Here is a 19,026-nt window from a genome sequence, read left to right as displayed (position 1 = left end):
GCGCCCTGCAGTAACCATGGCAACCACTGTGCTTGGCTGTAGGAGTAGGGAGCCCGTCCATGGGAGGCTGGGGACCCTCCTTGAGAAGGGAACCTTCGCAGCCCCTCGCCTCTCTCCTGCAAGGACGGATTCCCAGTCAGAGGCTTGGGGGAGACAGGCGGCCCCCAGCCGACCTCAGCCCTGCCTGGGCCCCGCGCTTGTCCTGAGCGCACCTAGAAGGGACAGTTAGGTAAAGACGCACGCTGCCAGCCCTCGGCTCTGTTATGCCTTATGTCAGAGGATAACCCGATTTTACAGAATTTGAGCTTTTTGCCTTATATACCTCCTTATTGCTTCTTGTTTTGGAAAAGGGCAGGCCTGTATGAACTGACGTGGATCAACGTCCAGGTTGAGCAGAAAACAAAGACTAAATGTAAAACAATAGATCCAGCTCTCTAAGGGTTCAGGATGGGGGTCCTGGCTAAATGCATAGAAAAAAAATCTGAAAGAATACAGTTGTGTCCTAAATCTCTTCCTATTACCAGTGTTATCTTGAGAAGGACAAGGGAAATCACAGGGGTTTTCATTGTTTGTCCACACATATCTATATTAGTTTGCTTTAAAAAAAAAAGTTAGGTTTTTCATTTTTAAAAAACATAATATTTTAAATGCGAATCATAGCGTTCTTGTACTATGTCAACCTTTGGGAAGTTGACAGTCTTTGGGGCTTCTGTCCTTTTTTCTGCAATTTTCTGTGCTTTGTATTTATTGTCCCCAGTTCTGTCCCAGACACAGTATAGTTAAGGTGACTTTTCTGGGGTGCTCTATCATGCCCATTGAATGTTGAGATCATTGTGTTTTCCACACATTCTTGGGGCTTGTGGCACCTGAGCTACCTAGCAAGCATGATCTAGTGATGGGCAGCGTCCTGGCTGACAGCTAGGCAATCAACAGATACGCAGAATTCAGGAGCAGGTACATGCCAACTGTGCAACTCTTTCTCTGAAACCAGGTCTCACCTGGAGGACGAATCGACTTCTGAAGAAGAGGAGAGACAGGAAAAAGAAGGCCATGCGGTAAAGTTTCCTTTGGGAAGAGTTGTTCTGGGCTTGTATTTACCAGGAGGTGAAGGCATTAGGACTTGCTGGACTTAGTTGTGAAAGGGTCCTTTCACCTTGCCCTGGGAAAAACTCAGTTTGGGTACAAGAAAACTGGTTTTCCTTCCACTTCATCTTTTTTTCTTTCTTTTTTTTTTTTTTTTTTTTTTTTTTTGGCGGTACTGGGGGGATTGAACCCAGGGAAGCACTTTACCAACTGAGCTATCTCCCCAGCCCCCTTACACTTCATTTTAAAAGGTCCAACTCTGGGATCATCCTGAGTTTTCCAGAACTCATTTCCTGTAATGAAGTATGCCACATGTATGCAAAAGAGAGAGAGTAGATGCAGCATGAATCAATCTTAGTGATGCCGAGACACGTAAAGGCAGTTGCCATCGGGACAGTTACCCTGCTGAGCATAGCACCTCCCAGGACCCTTTACACTTGTTTCTTGCTTTTTCCCTGCTGACCCATTACAGAGAAGGGAAGAGGCTCTGGGTGCCAGGAAGCATTCAGAAGGGCAGATCACATCTGAAGGTGGAGCTGAAGTTGAAGGGACAGTCGCCGATGAGGAGGAGATTGCTGAGGATTGGGAAACCCCCATAGAGAGACAAGTTGCAGATGAAGAGGAAGCTGATTTTGACGAGGAAGCCGATTTTGATGAGGAAGCCGATTTTGATGAGGAAGCCGATTTTGAGGAGGAAGCCGACATTGACAAGGAAGCTGTGACCCTTGGGGAAATCAAATCCTTTTCTGATGTGGAAGTCACCACTGTTAAAAGACAGATCATTTATCCAGATGCCAGTCCTCAGGAACAGCCTGGAGATGGACCTGGCCCTGAATATCTGCAGGAGGGGGTTGAAGAGCCCTATCAAGAAGCCTTTGAGCCCTCAGAATCGAGAGGGGACGTGTCCACAGGGCATGGCCTGCAGCAGGTCCTAGGCCCACCTGAGCACTCGGTGGGCAGCGTGGTGAGTAGCCCCGAGTTCTATTTTGTGAAAAACGTCTTACTGCCCCCGGGGCTCATCACCCTATTTAAAGAGCACTGTAACCCAAACTGCAATCCCTGTTAGGAATTTTTTAGCAAACTTAAGCCTCAGAACCTACTATCCTATACCGAGAGATTCTAGGCTTCAGTATCCCCAGACTTGCACAGTGGATGACATTCCATGGTCACCATCCACATAAGGACATCCAGGTTTCCATTCTTCCAAAGCAACATGACCCAGTATGATGGCCACGAGTCACATGGTATCCTGTGTTCATTTCAAGAGCTCTTGAGAACTGACTGACCAGAAGGAAGAACTCAATTTTTAATTTTAAAATATTTCAGTTAATTTACATTTAAATGGTCACCTGTTGCTAGTGGCTAACATATTGGACAGTGCAGTTCTAGGTAAAAATAAGAAGAGTTCCATTCTTATATTTTTTCACTTAAATTTTTTTAAATAATTGCCAACTTACAGAACAAATGATGTGCAATATAAGGTACATTTTATTTTCTCATTCAAGAGTAAGTTGTTGACCTATACGTGGTCATCTATGAATGATTTTATGTGTTTCCCACAAATACCCATTGAAATCTGAGGATTGAGAGTAGGGGTGTAACTCAACAGCAGTGCTTGCCTAGTTTACTAAGGACCCTTCCCCAGCGCTGAGAAAACACAATCTGGAAGCTGTGCTGCTACGTTATCAAGTCAGGCTCGGGCCTCATTCACATTTCACCAAATGCCACAGTAACAGTTTTTATAGCAGGGAGGTCCTGTTCAGGATCACATGTTGCCTTGACTCTCTCATCCCTTTGGTCTCCTCTCTCTGTCCCATGATGACCTTGTGAAGACCAAGGACAGTTTTCTTGTACAACGTCCCCCAGTGGGATTTGCCTGGGTTTTCTCTTGAGGAGGTTTTGGTGGCTGTCCCTTGGCAAGGTCACCACAGAGGTGATGCCCTGTCCTCCACTGCACCTACCAGGAAGGCCGGGTTCCAAGACCCCTAACTGACCGTGTCCACTGTGACCACTTGAAAGAAAGTACCAGGCTTCCCCCCTGTGAAGTCATTCTTTAGTCCTTGGTATTTAATAAAGATTTCATGAGAAGGTACTTTCTTATTACAATGTGAAAATGAGTATGTATTTAGAATGAGAAAAAAATCACAACATTACTATCATTTTTTAGGACTTACGTCTGTTAGGTGGTATATATGGGTGTTGCCAGATATGTCCCTAAGTGTTTATTTTTTAACACTATTGTAAAGGGATTCCAATTGTTTGGTGCTGATATACAGAAATACAACTGATTTTTCTTTATTATCCTTATATTCTGCAATTGCTCAGCTCCCTTGTTAGAGTAGCTTGTTTGGAGAATCCCTAAGTTTTTTTCACAGAGATGATCCCATCTTTTGAGAGTAAATGCAGTTTCTGTCTTTCTTTTCAACATGGACATTCGTTTCCTTTTCTTGGCCGACTGCACTGGTTAGGCCCACCAGTACCGTGCAGTGCCGAGAGTGGACATCCTTGTCCCGTTCCTGATCACCTATGGAAATCTTTCAGCTTTTCCCTGGGTTTTTTGTAGATGCCTTTCATCAGGTTGTTATGTTTGGATGTGAGGAACCCCCCAAACGCTCCTGTTAATGCGAGGATATTCAGAGGTTAAGTGGTTGGACTGTGAGAGCTGTAACTGATCAGTTCATCTAATTTGAATGGACTGACCCACTAGGTGGTAGCTGTTGGTAAATGAGGTGTGCGTGGAGAGGGGGTCACTGAGGAATGCGCCCTCTCCCTCTGCATCCAGCTTTCTTCCACCATGCCCTTCTGCCAAGATGTTCTGCCTTACCTTGGGCCCAGGGCAATGGAGTCGGCTGCCCATGGACTGAGACCTTTGAAACCATGAGCCCAAATAGACTTTTCCTCCTAGAGTTGTTCTTGTCAGGTATTTTGGCCACATGACACAAAGTTGCCTGCCACACAGGTTGAGCGGGTCCCTTTATCCCTGGTTTGTAGGGTGTTATGGTGTTTTGCTTTGTTTGCCATGAGTGTTAGATTTTCTCAAATTCTTATTGTGTATGCCAGTTGAGATGATTGTGTGGTGTCTTTATTTCCTTATTTTTTGTAGTAGTGGGGATGGAACCCGGGCCTCAGGTTTGCTAAGCAAGCACTCTGCCACTGAGCTCTGCACCCACCCCCAATCTTTTTTTTTTTTTTTTTTTTTTTTTTAGGTTTTTGATCTAGTACATTATGCTGATTGGGATTTGTCTTGCTTTGTTTTGACTGGAGATTGAGCCCGGGGACACTTAACCCCTGAGCCACATCCCCAGGCCTTTTTATCTGTATTTTGAGACAGGGTCTTGCTGAGTTGCTGAGTTGGCCCCAAGCTTCCCATCTGTGCCTCAGGCTCCTGAGTTGCTGGGACCACAGGTCTGGGCCACTGCACCAGCCGCAGGTCCCTTCCTAGCATGGAGGAGCCTCAGCCCCAGGCCCCTCACTGGGCTTACCGTGTCCCACCCCCTGTAAGAGCCACCCCCCACCTGCGCTGCATCCCCTCGCCCCCTCCCACAGCCTCCCCTCCACGACTGAGCTCTGAAACCTGCCCTAGGAGGAAGGCTGCCTCACCACCCCCCGCCCGGCAGCCTCCTTCCTGGCCTTAGGAAGTTGCTCTGGAAGCGGGGAGCGGGGAGAGGACGCATTGTGTGGATGCTGGGCTAGACGCTGTCCCAGCCCTGAGGTCTCCCGAGCCCTGGCAGCAGCCCTGCAGGCAGCAGCCACTGCCCCCCACAGTGGGAGTGGAGGGCCTCCCCGCTGGGCCAGGCCAGCCTCCTGCAAACAGCAGCAGCCTTGCTCCAAGAGAAGCAGCCGCCCCCTGCCCCATCCCGAAGAACCTGAGAGTTAATGACCCTGGAGAGTCACAGGACTCCATATTTGATGAGCCTCGATTAAGCTTAATGACAAGTGACAAATCCATGATAAACTCCCTTTAGAAATGGAAGGTTGGTGTGTGTAGGGGTCTCCGCTGCGGTAGGTGGTGTACAAGTCACTTGCTGCACTGGTGACCCCAGTTCCATCCTCGGGCCCAGTTTGCAAATACGATCAACCAGAAGGTCAGAGACAAACCCTGAGAGAGCCCTACTTCCCTCCTTCCTGCTGGCTCTCCCTCTTGGGAGAAAATAGGATGGTGAGTGGACACTGTTGGTTCATCTGGTTGTATGGACATCATTGGCTTCTTGTTAGGAGAAGCCCTTTCTGGACACTCTGGAGACTCCATAATGTCTCTGTGGTTCCAGGTGCTGCAGAGACAATACCTAGGGCCGGGACACAGCTCGGTGGTAGAGCACCTGCTTAGCATGTGTGAGGCCCTGGGTTCATCCCCAGCACTGCAGAAAGAAAGAGAAAGAAAGAAAAGGGGCAGGGGAGGGGGGCTTCCTAGAGTCAACATCACCTGGGGAGGTACAGCAGGGGAGGGCACAGGCTGAGAATCGGGTGACCAGCCTTGAACCTGCCTTTGGCTGCATGAACTTAGGTGAGCACTTCAGCTTCCATAAGCCATGTCCACCTATGGGTAAGAGAAATGACCAATACCTTGAGGGGTCGTGGAGAAGGTGACGGGAGGTGATACGTGTAATCATTGTGTGCCGTGGCCAATATTCACCAGTTTGTGCAGCAGTAATGATGTCCATAATAATAATTGCTCTTTAAAAAAAGCCAAAACAGCCCCAGCACCACAAAAAGAGACAGATAATAAAAGTTGAAGCAGAACCAGGTGTTTATATCAAGGGAAGATATTTTATTAAATATGAGTGGTTTGGAAAAAAAGAATAAACAGTCCTCTTGGGCATAAATATTTACTATTGTTATGTCTTCCTGATTTATGGTTCCTTTAAGCAGTATGAAATATCCTTCTTTATCCTTTCTAACTAACTTTGGCTTGAAGTCCACTTTATCTGATATAAGGGTGGAAACCCCCACTGTTTTACTGAGTCCATGTGCATGGTAGGTTTTTTTCCCCATCCTTTCACCTTTAGTCTGTGGATGTCTTTTTCTATGAGATGAGTCTCTTGCAGGCAGCATATTGTTGGGTCTTTCTTTTTAATCCATTCTGCCAGTCTGTGTCTTTTGATTAATGAGTTTAGGCCATTAACGTTCAGGGTTATTATTGAGATAAGATTTGTAGTCCCAGTCATTTGGGATTATTGTTGGTTTTTAACTTGGCTTGGTTTCTTCTTTGAATGGATTTTTCTCTAAGGTAGTTCCTCTCTTTGCTGACCAACATTGTTGTTTTTCATTTCTTCCTCATGGAATATTTTGTTGAGAACATTCTGTAGCGCAGGCTTTCTATTTGTAAATTCTTTTAACTTTTGTTTATCATGGAAGGATTTTATTTCATCTTCAAATCTGAAGGTTAGTTTTGCTGGGTAAAGGATTCTTGGTTGGCAACTATATTCTTTCAGAGCTTGAAATATGTTGTTCCAGGCCCTTCTAGCTTTTAGTCTGGGTTGAGAAGTCTGCTGCTATCCATATTGGTTTCCCCCTATATGTAATCTGATGCTTTTCTCTTGCAGTCTTCAAAATTCTATCTTTATTTTGAATGTTAGGCATTTTCATTATAATGTGCCTTGGTGTGGATCTGTTGTGATTTTGTGCATTTGGTATTCTGTAAGCCTCTTGTATTTGATTTTCCATTTCATTCTTCAGGCTCAGGAAATTTTCTGATATTATTTCATTGAATAGGTTGTTCATTCCTTTGGTTTGTATCTCTGTGCCTTCCTCAATCCCGATAATTCTTAAATTTGGTCTTTTCATGATGTCCCATAGTTCTTGGAGATTCTGTTCCTGATTTCTTACCATCTTCTCTGTTTGAGCAACTTTATTTTCAAGATTAAATATTTTGTCTTCATTGTCTGAGGTTCTGTCTTCCAGGTGGTCTAATCTGTTGGTGATGCTTTCCATTGAGTTTTTTATTTGGTTTATTGTTTCCTTCATTTCAAGGATTTCAATTTGGTTTTTTTGAGAATCTCTATCTCTTTGTTGAAATGATCTTTTGCTTCCTGAAGTTGCTCTTTCAACTGCTTATAGGTATTATCATTCATTGCCTGCATTTGCTCTCTTATCTCATCCTTTGCTTCACAAATCATCTTAATCATGTGTAATCTGAAGTCCTTTTCTGACATTTCTTCTAACATACTGTCATTGGATTCTATTAATATAGAATCTAGATTTGTTTGGATCATTTTCTTCCCTTGTTTTTTCATGTTGCTCATGTATCTTCCCCTCTAGCAGTGCAGATCTGGGGTATTTCAGATTCCCCCCTAAAGGCTTATAGTGGCCCTATAGGTTTCCTAAAACTTTTCTTTAAGGGGAGATCAATATTAGCAGTGCCCAGTTCAGACACTATGCAATCCTAGACCAAATAGCTCCTATGGGGACATTAACAATATTGTCATAATAAACAGAATGAGTTCAATTATTATCTTCAGTGTGACAAACAGATTTGCAATAAGGTCTGCAGTTTCTAATGGAGGACAAAGAGGATGCAGAGAGATGTAGGATGTAGCTGTTAATGGGATAAGAATAGAATATACAGAAGTTCTAGATAATAGAAAGGGTGAGAGTATAATTAAAAGAAATCGGTTGTTAGCATGCAAAAAGGGAGAAAGAGACTCTGAGGGAACAGGTAAACAAAAGGAAAAGAGAGCAAGAAAAGTAAAGAAATAAAAACTTAAAATTGTTCAATAAGGAGAAAAAAAGAAAATCTACAGAATAACAGTCATATAGTAATGAAACCTCCCAGAGTTCGGTAACCTGATGCATGAGAGGTACCTGACAATGAGCTTCAAGCCTCCAGCAGGTGTCTCAGGATGGGATTTGCCCCACCTAAAGATGGGAGATATGGCTTCCAGGATTATCCAAGATGGCCGCTCTGGCTTCCAAATGTGTTGGCAAATGGGGAGCTGCAGCTCGGGGTGTGGACATGGTCAGCTGGAGGTCCTGGAGGCGGGGTGCGGTTGGTCAGGCAGGGGTCCTGGAGGTAGGGTGTGTTTGGTGTGATTGCGGGATCCTGGAATCGGGATGCAATCAGTCAGTCTGGTGGTCCTGGTGATAGGGCGCAGTTAGTCAGTCTGGGGGTCCTGGTGGTGGGGAGCAGTCAGTCGATGTGAGGGACCCAGAGGCAGGGAGTGATCGGTTGGGCTGAGGGATCCTGGAGATGGAGCTCAGTCAGTCTGGCCAGGGGTCCTATGGGGCCTGGCTGTTGTCTCAAAATGGCGGCAGCCACGTGTAACCAAACCTGCAGGTACTGTAACAGTGAACTTCCAGGCAACAGCAGGCAGCTGGTGCTCCACTGGCAGTTGGCGATCAGTTTGCTGACTGTTGTCAGGCAGTGGGTGATGGATAGGTGTAGGGCAGGCGATGGACAGGCAAGAGGCAGGCAAATGGCGGATGATAGGCACATGACAGTGAGCAATCTGCACTCAAAAAGGTGTCAATATGCTGGCAGACTGCAGGTGATCACAGCAGACAAATGGGGTAAACAGCAGGGGATCGATAAGCTGCAAAAACTGCCTCACCAAGAAACAGATATCCTCTGCTTGAAACCGGAGTTACCGAGTGACAAGGAACGCAACCTCCCTGTAGTCTGCCATCTTGGATCCCCCCCTCTTGGGAGCTTCTTGATGGCAGCAGAGACTTTCCCCCATGCTCAGGACATGGGTCGTGCCTCTAGAGAATGGAGCAAAGAATCTGCCCATGTTCACACACCCTTGTGCAGGTATTTAACTTAGCTATAGTTCTAGACTGGCAAAGAACACTCCCAGAATCCCTAAGGCAAGGGCTAGATGTTTTCTATCTTTGGCTTTGCAAAAGCCAAATAATCTTTTTATCCAAATGATTTTCTATTGCTTTAACAACTGTGTTGAATTTTGAGCAATGTAATGAACCTAAATCAAATAACCTGAGTTGTGACTAAGTCCTTGTTTCAGTTAGCCTTTCGTCACTATAATGAAATACCTGACCCAGGCTACTTATGAATAAGAAGAGGCTTATTTAGCCCAAAGCTTTAGAGACTGAAAGTCCACACAGCGTAGCACAGGCTCTGTGGTGAGGGCCACCCTGGGCCTCATGTCCTGATGGCATGGACAGCTGTGGTGGGAAGGCATGCGGGAGTGAGCAGAGCAGGTCTCACCACAGGAAGCAGAGGAATGAAGGGGCCGAGCTGTTAGAACCTCTCAAGGGTCCATGAGAGCCACCTCCTCACTACACCCCTGTGGTGCAAGGACCTCCCCCCAGGCCCCACTCTTAAAGGTCCCATCGCCTTGCGAAGGCCACACAATGGCCACTCAAGGGGCACGCCTCTGCTCACGTGGACCTTTGTGGAGACTCAAACTGGATGCAAATCCCACCAGCCCTCTCTGATTCCTTTTGATTGTTCTCACCACAGACAGAAGCACAAAGTGACCCCCAAGAGAAGGTCTTTCCTGTGGGGACCCGACACCACCTCAGACTGAGCCTGGCGGGAGGCGTGGCGCCCTCAGAGGAACTCAGCCAGGGCTCGGAGGAGCCAGGTATGCTGGCGCCCGCCCGTCGTCCTGGCAGCGGGATAGGCCGCTTGCCCCTTGGTTCCAAGCAGCTCACCTGACCTGCGCCTTGCTTCCTGTAGAGCTGTGGACCCGGAAAACACACCCTGGGCAGATGCAGACATTCACCCGGCATGGCCTCTGTTCTCCTCACTCAGCCCCTCCCCTAACCCGGCAAAGCAGGAACCACCCCCCGGCACAGACCAGCACCCCAGGAGCCGCTCGGAGGTTCATCCAAGCAAGCGGCAGGCCAGGGTCTCAATGCAGAGCCGGCGAGGCCCCCACCCCCGGCCCTGGTGGCCACCTCTCACTGCCCCCTGGTCCCAGGAGAGAAGCCCACAGCAGCCCCGACCCGAGCGTTGTGTGCTGCACGGCCAAGGCCTGCCAGGCCCCCTGCGTTTTCACCTAGCTGTGGCAGCCCTGTGTGGGGACTTTATCCCCCAGGGTGCGCATGTCCACGACCCCTCCCGCTGTGCCAGAATGACGTGAGAACAGCACATGTCCAACCCCGTAAAAAGCAGACAGGGGTCTCTCCACCCACACAGAGGGAAGCTGTGCCCAGAGCCACCTCTCATTCCAGTGCTGTCCAATCTTGCCAGCTGTTTCTCATGTAAAGAGAGCTCCCCTCCAGTTCATCAGCAGCACCTCCCTTCTCCTTGCTCTGTATGCGTGAAGAAGTTTCTGCAGGACACAGCATCTTTTAGGAAGGGGGGACCGTGAACCATCTCTGAGCCCCTAGCCTTGGGGTGGTGGCTTCTCTTTTTTATCATGCCCCCGGGTGGGGGGCAGCTTTGTTGCGGCCTCCCCAGAATACAATGATTAGACGGTCACATGACGTCCTGGTTCCTCCCCCAGAAGAGGAGCCCCAGGCCCGCTTTCAGGAGGGAGCCCTGACAACGTTCCTGAACCGTATCCATCAGCTGAGCTCCGAGGAAGAGGCCGTGGAGGACAGAATCGAGTCCGATGAGAGTGAAGAGACCGAAGAAGAGGGATCCCAACTGGTGGTTTTGGACCCAGACCACGTAAGAAACATTCCTGGGTTTTGCTTCCACTCCACACGGGAGAAGAATGGTGCAGGCCCTCTCTGCCCTCTGACCCCTGGCACCATGTCCAGTCTCACCTGCTCCCTGCACGGTCAGGTGAGCCCTTTCCAGCCTCAACTCAAGGCAGACCACTCAGGGGTGGACATCCTCACATGCCAGTAGCGTCTCCTCTTCCTTATGACGATCAAAAATGTCTCCAGACTGTGCTGCAGGGTGGCCCTGGGGGCAGGATCGCCCCCTCAGAGAGTCACTGCCCCGAGTCCACCAACCAGCCTGTGCTTCCTTGTCCCAGCCCCTGCACACAAAAGGCAGACTTCAACTTCTGTAACCAACTTAGAAGGCTGTGATGCTCCGGGCAGCTGGAGGAAGGGGCAGGGCACACTGGGAAGTTCTTTGCACACGTCTCTGATGCTGGCCTCCTAGCCACCGCTCATCAGCACCCCTCGCCCCAGGGAAAGCTAGGAAGGCCACCACAGCCAAGCACAGATTCGCCCTGCAGTGCCATTCAGAGGAGGGCTCTGGGGCAGAGGGTGGGCAGCCCCGTGTGGACGTCATCTCTGTGACCCACCACAGGCACAGGAGGGGGCGGGTGTCCCTGGATGAAGCCCGGAAGGCACAAGCAGTAACTGGCACGTGGTTTTCACTGTTTTAGCCCCTGATGGTCAGGTTCCAGGCTGCCCTGAAGAGCTACCTTAATCGACAGATAGACAAGTTGAGGCTGGAGCTGCAGGAGCTGGTGCGTATGGGTCCAGTCCCACCTCCAGGCTGGGCGCCCGCGGCCCCTGACCCTGCTTCTCTCCCTGGTGCAGGACGTGGCCACCAAGCAAAGCCATTCCCAGCGGCAGGAGCTGGGCGTGAATCTCTACGGGGTCCAGCAGCACCTGGCCCGCCTGCAGATGCAGCTGGAGAAGAGCCATGACCGCCACTCAGTCGCAGCCTGCGAGAGGAGGCAGCAGGAGGAGCAGCTGCGGGAGGTGCGCGCGCTCTACAACAAGACCTGCGAGGCCGCCAACCAGGAGCGCAAAAAGCGTAAGTTGCGGAAGGACGTGGGCCCTGCGTCCCAGCTGCGTGTCCCCTCCCCTCCCCAGCCCCGTGCTGTGGCGCAGCAGCCAGCAAAGCAAAATGTCTGCATCCTGGAGGTTCCTGCCTTTTCTATTCTTTTGGAATGGAAGACCCATAAATATATTAAAAGGCACCTAATCAGGCAAAGCTAGTTCAGGAGTCAGAGGTGGAGACTCAAAACCGTGGACAGGGAGGGGGCTGCCGGGGTCAGAGGTAAGTCCAGAAGGAAGCGCAGGGCAGAGAGTTTCAATCCACAGATGAGGCCCTGCTAAGGGCGCAAACGCTGGGTCCGGCAGCGCCCCGGGCCAGGGATTGGGCAGCTGAGGTTGTGTTGGGCAGCCTGATGGGAAATCAGGTAGCTTTGACTCAGGGAGCTGGGCAGGGCTGTCAGGGCAGGTCGCAGCCCTGGTCCTGAGCAAGCGGTACTGGCCTCCGTGAGCAGTGGCCACTCTTGTGGTTACCAGGACTCGCCTCCGTCTTTGTGTGTTTTCAGCTTTCTTTTTCAAGGCGGTACTAATATAATAGGGAAATAGCCTAAAAGAATCTGGAAGAAATAGCACCTTACACACGTCCACCTGTTTTGGAAAGAAACATTTTGAGCCCTGAGAAATTTGGGTTTCCGGACCTTTCACAGTCCAGGCTTGGTCTGCTTGGTTCCAGTGGGGGTCTGTGGGACCACTGCCATGAGCAGGGTTTGTTTGGCTCATGGTTCTGGAGGCAGGGAGGTCCAGGATGGAGGGCCAGCATCTGTGGGGTATGGTGGCCCCCACCGCAGCAGCGCAAAGAGGGGAGAGAGCAAGAGAACTGGGACTGGTGCCCCAGGCTCTTAGTGAGCGGCAGGAATCCGACGGGAGGGGGCCCTGGTGACCTGACACCCTCACCAGCCCCTGGTGCGTGGGGCCTCACGTTTCCAGGATGTATGCTTGAAGGACACATTCGGACCACACTGTTTATGAGGAATCTCTTCTAGTTACCTCCAAATTAACCGAAAACACAAAAACAGGAGCAAAACAGGAAGAATGTGCTGTCCACACTGAAACCAAGGAGCCACATTCTGGAGATGTAGTAGAATTTGGACTATGCTAATAGGAGGACACCTGTCCCTGGCCTCCCTCCCTCCACACACCTGCAGTGAGGCCAGGGAGCCAGGCAGGGATGGCCATGGTCAGCACACTTTCTCCCTTCTCAGCTCCAAAAATTCAGTTATAGTCCCAGCCCTGACCACCCGGCTGCTGCCAATGCACTGGCCCTTAGGTGACACCTGATGCTTGGCCCCTCCTGAATGCCCTTGTCACCTGCCTCATCTGGGAGCTAGGCAAAGCCCAGTAGTCACTAAACCTTCCCTTCAAAACACAAGTCACCCCAGGGCCACAGCCGCACAGCCCAGACACAGAGCCAGTCTGGAAGCAGGGGCTCAGCAGTTGGCATTCTGCATGGGATTTTAGCGGACACTGCCTGGTAAACGAGAACAGAGTCAGGGAGAATGATACCCAATTAGAAATACATATAAGCAGCTCCCCAAAAAGGCACCAAGCAAATGAATACTGTCGCAAACTGAATTTACGAACTAAGGCCAGTTTGAGGAATCCACGATAGCTATAGCAAGGACAGAACACTTGGGAGTGAGTCCAGCAAGAACCGAGTGAGCCTGTCAGGAGGAAAACGATGCTAACGGAGGCAGAGCAGACTTGACGATGGAGTGGAACAGCCCTGTCCCTGCGTGGGAAGATGCGTAATGTAACAATGTCACTTCTCTCTAAGTAAATAATAAATGTAATGCAGTTCCAGCTAAGGTCCTTGTTGGGCTGTTTATGGTGAAGTCGATTTAGCGTCTGTCTTAATTTGAAACAATAGTCATTCAGAATGGAAGCCCCACGGTGAGAAGTCCCACCCCCGCCCCAGCCCAGCCTCCAGAGGCAGCCCCGAGGTGGGCTCAGGTGTCTTCCTTGAAGAATGCATCTGCCCATATAAGCAACTCCAGCAGGGCTCGCTGGCCTCTGCCCTCTCATTGAAAGAGCCCAGGGTTACAACTGCTTCCTGTAATGCTGCATCCTGGAGATGGCCAGGGGGAAGGCCAAGGGGAAGGCCAAGGGCAAAGAGATGGCTCCTCAAATAGTTAATTTTAAAATCACTTGGAAGACTAAATGCACAAAGATCCTCAAGAACCTTTTGAGAAGGAAGGATCACGAAAGAGGTCTTGCATCACGTGTCTTGCAACTGTCGTGAGAACAGGACGGAGAAGAGCAGCTGGCGGTCGCAGTGAAGTCTTCGCCCATGCGGAGCACCTGGGGGCGGGCCTGGACCTGCTGCTGAGAGCTACCTGACGCACAGGCTGCTCTGTTTAGGCCACTGGGTCCTTTTCAGGGCCGGGGAAGGAGCCTAGCCTGGAACGGCTGGGCAAGGCTCTCTCACGGAGCTGCACCCAGCTGCGGAATGTTCCCCATCTTCTGAAACAGAAGTGCTTTGGTTTCTCCCTAGTTCACGCTCTTCGGAAATAAGTGTCAGCACAATGAAGATCTGAGAGAATCACAGAAGCACAAGAAGAACATGCAAGACCATCCCTCGTCGCCTGGGGTGCAGAAGGTCTTTCCAGGCCTGATGTGGACTACAGAGGCCAGAGGGGAGGAGTGGGGAAGGTGGGATTAAATAACAGCATAAAATGTGCCTGTCGAGAAGCACTCGTGGGGCCAGGCATTTGAGACGTTGGTGATGACATCCGACCCTCCAAGGCGTGGCCACGAATGCATACTGGCTCTCAGCTCCGTGTGTCGGAGGCTCTGGTGAGGCCCGTGTCAGCTGGGGGTGACCGTTCTCCTGGTGACGTTCCGGGGAACTCCGCTCCCAAGCTTGTTCATGTCACTGGGGGAATCCGGGTTCCTGCGCCTGTGAGGCCGAGCCCCCTTCTCTGCTGGCTGCCAGCAGGGGCCGTGCCCTGCTCCTAGAGACGCCACGCAGACCCTCCACTCCGGCCAGCCCTGGAGACTCTGTCAATTCAATCCCTCGCTCCATGACTCCCCTTCCCCCAGCCTGAGGGAACCCTGGCTGGTAGAGGGCCACCCAGGCCACCGGTTAACCTCCCTGAGCGTCAGTAACGTAATTACAGAGTGGCACCAGGAGGCAGAGCCGTGGGAGCCATTTGAGAATCCTGCCCATGGGAACTCCCAGGAGCCAGTAGAGACCGATTCCCAGCAGGAGAATGTCCGGGGAGATGGGCGGGCAGTGCAGGCAAGGGGAAGACCCCTGCTGCTCAAAGCTGACGGACCTTGAAAAGGTGATAGAAACCGACTTTGAGCTACTCACACAGCAGAGCAGAGGATGGGACGGTGCTCTTAGGGACGTGTGCAGTGCACACCTGGTATGTGAAGGCGGGAGGGTGGATTGGTCTGCCAGGTGCCATATGACGTTCCACAGACCGAGTGGCTAAAGCCACAGAGCTTCAAATTCTCACAGCCCTGGAGGCTGGAAGTCTCAGACGGTGGTGTGGCAGGGCTGGCTCCTCCTGTGGCCTCCCTGTCTCTCAGGTAGCCCCCCTTTGTCTCTGTCCTGCTCTCCTCTTCCTATGAGAACAGCGGCTGGGCGAGGGCCACCCTCGTGACCCCATGTAGCCTTGGCACCTCTTGAAAGGCCCTGTGTCCGAGTGCAGCCACATTCCGAGGTGCCAGGGGTCAGGACGTCCACATGTAGATCTGGAGCAGGGCTCAGCCCTGGGCAGAGGGTCAGCCGGTTCCGTCTCCTGGGAGGACAGTCCGGCAGTGCCTTCCCAGATGCGGCGTGCACACCCGGGCACAGCGCGGCCCTGGAGGCGTGGTCTTGGAGGGCAGCCAGCGGGTGAAGGGAGCGAGCGGCAGCGCAGAGGTGGCTGCTTGCCAGTGCGGGAAGTCGCCCTGCCGGGAGGGAGGAAGACCCAAGAAGAGAGGAGAAAGCCAGGGAGCCGTGCGTCCCTTCCAGAGTCGTGAGCGGGAGAACAGGAATTGAGAAATCCCAGCTAAGGAGCTTCCATGGGAGTGAAACTGAGACCCCCAGGCCCAGAGCTCAACGCCCCGAGGAAATCTGTGCCCGAACCAAGAGGGAGAACCCTGACGCCGCCCGGGAAGGAGGGTGGCCTGCACACAGCCCCGCACGTCAGGCCAGCCGCCCCGGCCCCCGCCGCCTCTGCTGCTGTCCCCCGCTTCCCCCAGACGGGAGCTGGGTGTCTCTAGTGCTGGAAGCTCCACAGTCACCTGGGCTTTTAGAAGCATTTTCTTTTGGAGCCTGGACTGTGTCCCTAAGGGGCACCCGACCCCGGCAGGTCTCTACCGCGCCGCCTCCCGCCTTCTGTGTGGGTCGGTCCTCTGACTGGGGCACGCCAGGCCGGGGAGCCAGCGACTCCATGCTGAGGCTTAGCTCCCTGAGCAGACTGACCTCCCGGAGCAGACTGACAGTCCAGCTCTATGTGTCCATCTCCTGGGAGTCTTATTAAGGGGGATCGATTCCTTGAGGTTCAGTCTCTTTGGGGACCACAGATAAAGACCATCGTCTAGCTCTGAGTGGGACGGGAAATGCTGCCTATGGGAGGCCCCGCCTGTGGGCCAGCCTCACCCTTGGGGCCCATGCTGGCCCTGGTCACGTCAGGGTCTTTGTAGCTGAAGCACAGTGATGCAGGGGTGCCGGGTGCTGCGCCCCCAGGCCAGTTGAGCACGTGGGTGGTGCCGACAGCGATCCTGTCTCCCCAGTGGCAGCCCTGCAGCTGGAGGTGGAGAGCTTGGCCCTGCATCTCTTCTACATGCAGAACATAGACCAGGACGTGCGCGACGACATCTGCGTGATGAAGCAGGTGGTGAAGAAGGCCGAGGTGGAGCGGACGCGGGCAGAGGCTGAGAAGAAAAAGCAGGTGTGCCCCGAGCCAGCGCGGTCCGGCACTGAGCCCGCCTCCCTCTCCCAGAAGGCGCCCTGCTGGGCTGCTCCAGGGACCTGCCCCCAGGGAGGACCGGGCAGCCTTGGTAGCATGACATGGGTCTCGGGCCGGTGGATGTGGTCCTCGGTGTAGACGGGTCTTTCTGAGCCTCTTCTCGTCCCGATCCCAGGACCTGTTTGTGGACCAGCTCACCATACGGACCAACCAGCTGGAAGAAAACATCTCCCTGTGTGAGGCTCAGTACCTCGCCCAAGTGGAGGACACCCGGGTGCTGCGGAAGGCAGTGAGTGAGGTAAGCTCCGCCCTGCAGCGCGCCGGAGCAGAGCCCCATCAGCACCTCCACGCCTGGGCTGTGCACGGTCGACGAGTGACTGCGACCAGCCGTGTGGCCAGCGTCACGCCGCCCTTGCACATCAGCCCATGTCCTTTAGCGTCTGTGGACACTGGCCATGCCCATGGTGGGTCCAGCAGGTACCGCGGGACCACGGGTCGGGGCGCTGGAAGTTCTGCCAGGAAGTGAGGCCCTTCCTCACTAAGGGAATGCTAAGGGAAACCCTTGGCAAGTCATGAGCCGGCCACCAGCCTCTTCCTCAGGGGATTGAAGTCTTTGTGACAGTTCTCAGCCCCAGGGTGGCTGGCACTCCCAGGCAGTGCCACCTGTCTGCCCCAGGAGGAGGAAAGGGCAGAGGTGGGTCGATGGGTTGGAGCTGCTCCCTCCAGAGCAGACTCAGCCCCATGGCCACCAACACCAGGAACCAAAGTCACTCTGGCTGGCTTTGATCTGAGTCACTGCTCGCAGAGTCCCAGGGTGAGGACAGGAAGCCTGAGGCCTGAAGGCGGGCTTCCACAGGTGGCACCTCCCCAGGCCCGCCAGCCCGTTGCTCCTTCCGTGACGGCCGAGCCCTGGTCTCGTCTTCAAGGCCCCACCTGGGCCCACCTCTTAATATCCATCCTGGGGCTTAGATTTCACCATGAGTTGGGGAGGGACCGGCCACTGCACACCACAGAGGGTGCGAGGAGGCTCTGAGAGCCCCCGGAATCCAGCACTGGGCAGTGCCACAGGGTTTCTGCTTTTGTTGGGCCTGTTTGCACCTTTGCCTCCAGTCCCGGTGAGCCAGGGGCCTCCCAGGGTCTTCAGTTTTCCTTCCCAGACCAGCAGGTGCCACCGGTGCTCCTCTGGTGGACTGAGAAACCAGTGAGCAGCTGATGGAAGAGGCGTGATCCCCCCTGAGGTGGCAAGGGCCAAGGAACCAGAGGGGAGCCCAGCTTCCACCCCAGGCCTCTACCCTGGGCCTCCATGCGGGGTGTCACCCTGGCTGTCAGGATCCTTATTGAGGGCAACACTTAACTTGCAGCAAAATCATTTCCCCTCCCCCAAATATCACTACTTGGACTTCATTCCAAGGAAACTACTACAAACAAATTCAAACAACACATTTGTACTTTACAAAAGCCATAAACAAAATGAAAATGGCCTTCCTGGGAAGACAGTGTCCATCGCTGTTAGAACACAGGTCAAGCTGGCGGCAGCCGGCAGCCTCAGGGTCTCCCAGCCCTGAGCACCTCAGCCCCTGCCAGAGGCTCCGGGGTGGGGGGGTCCGGCTTCCGTGAAGCCCTGTTCAGCGTCCTCTTATCCTTTAGCTGGTGCACGATCAGGAAGAGTCAGGGTAAGTGGAGGAAGAGAGGGGGCCCAGGAAGTGGGCTTCCGAGAGGAGCCCACGCCCCACGCTGCGGCCCCCCCGCTGCAGGCCTGCACGGAGATCGACGCCATCAACATGGAGAAGAAGCGCATCCTGCAGCAGTGGTCCACCAGCCTGGTGGGCATGAAGCACCGCAACGAGGCCCACAGGACCATCCTGGAGGCGCTCAGGTACGGCCGCAGCCACTCAGGTGGCAGGCGGGCTGGGGCGCGAGGCGCTGGGCCGTCCCGGCAGGACCCTCACTCCACCTCTCCCGGGTGGCCCGGAGCCCTCGCCCAGCTTCCGTTGAAAGCTCCCTCCTGGTGCACCGAGGCCTCAGGGGTCCGTTCCCTCCCTGTGGTGCTGGGGCACCGAAGCGCTCACGCTGGGATTTCCAGGATTAAGGAAAGGGAAGGAGAAAGGTGGGTTCATCCTTGGGGATAAAGTCTCCCCTTGATTAGCAGCTTCCCCTCCGGAGTGCAGAAACCCTCTCCTTCCCGAGTGTTCCTCCCAGGGATGCGCTCCAACCAAGATCCTCGGTTCCAGTTCCCCTCCAAGGGGAAGGAGGGGGTTCCGCTGGGTCTGCTGCCGCTGCCCGCAGGGGAGGGACGTGGAGCTTGGGCAGACGTTGCAGACAGGGCTGCTGCACTGATTCCCAGAGCCGCCCAGTGACAGGCCTCTGGCCCGGGGACCAGGAGAGCAACAGCTGGTTC

The 19,026-nt window shown here is 52.9% G+C and overlaps 1 protein-coding gene across 1 annotated transcript in view; it reads left to right on the top strand.

The window, feature by feature from the left end:
* Positions 1 to 19,026, top strand: part of Ccdc40 (coiled-coil domain containing 40) — a 37,114-nt gene that overhangs the window by 801 nt on the left and 17,287 nt on the right. The window contains exons 2-10 of the mRNA XM_047547817.1: positions 992 to 1,055; positions 1,556 to 2,047; positions 9,500 to 9,623; positions 10,491 to 10,657; positions 11,331 to 11,414; positions 11,488 to 11,707; positions 16,453 to 16,610; positions 16,804 to 16,926; positions 18,383 to 18,504. Of these exons, the coding sequence (XP_047403773.1) occupies positions 992 to 1,055; positions 1,556 to 2,047; positions 9,500 to 9,623; positions 10,491 to 10,657; positions 11,331 to 11,414; positions 11,488 to 11,707; positions 16,453 to 16,610; positions 16,804 to 16,926; positions 18,383 to 18,504 (1,554 nt within the window). The remainder of the gene's footprint in view (positions 1 to 991; positions 1,056 to 1,555; positions 2,048 to 9,499; positions 9,624 to 10,490; positions 10,658 to 11,330; positions 11,415 to 11,487; positions 11,708 to 16,452; positions 16,611 to 16,803; positions 16,927 to 18,382; positions 18,505 to 19,026) is intronic.

Source organism: Sciurus carolinensis, chromosome 3 (assembly GCF_902686445.1).
Source record: "Sciurus carolinensis chromosome 3, mSciCar1.2, whole genome shotgun sequence".
In the NCBI taxonomy this organism is placed as follows: Eukaryota; Metazoa; Chordata; class Mammalia; order Rodentia; family Sciuridae; genus Sciurus; species Sciurus carolinensis.
This window is presented reverse-complemented; position numbering and strand designations above follow the sequence as displayed.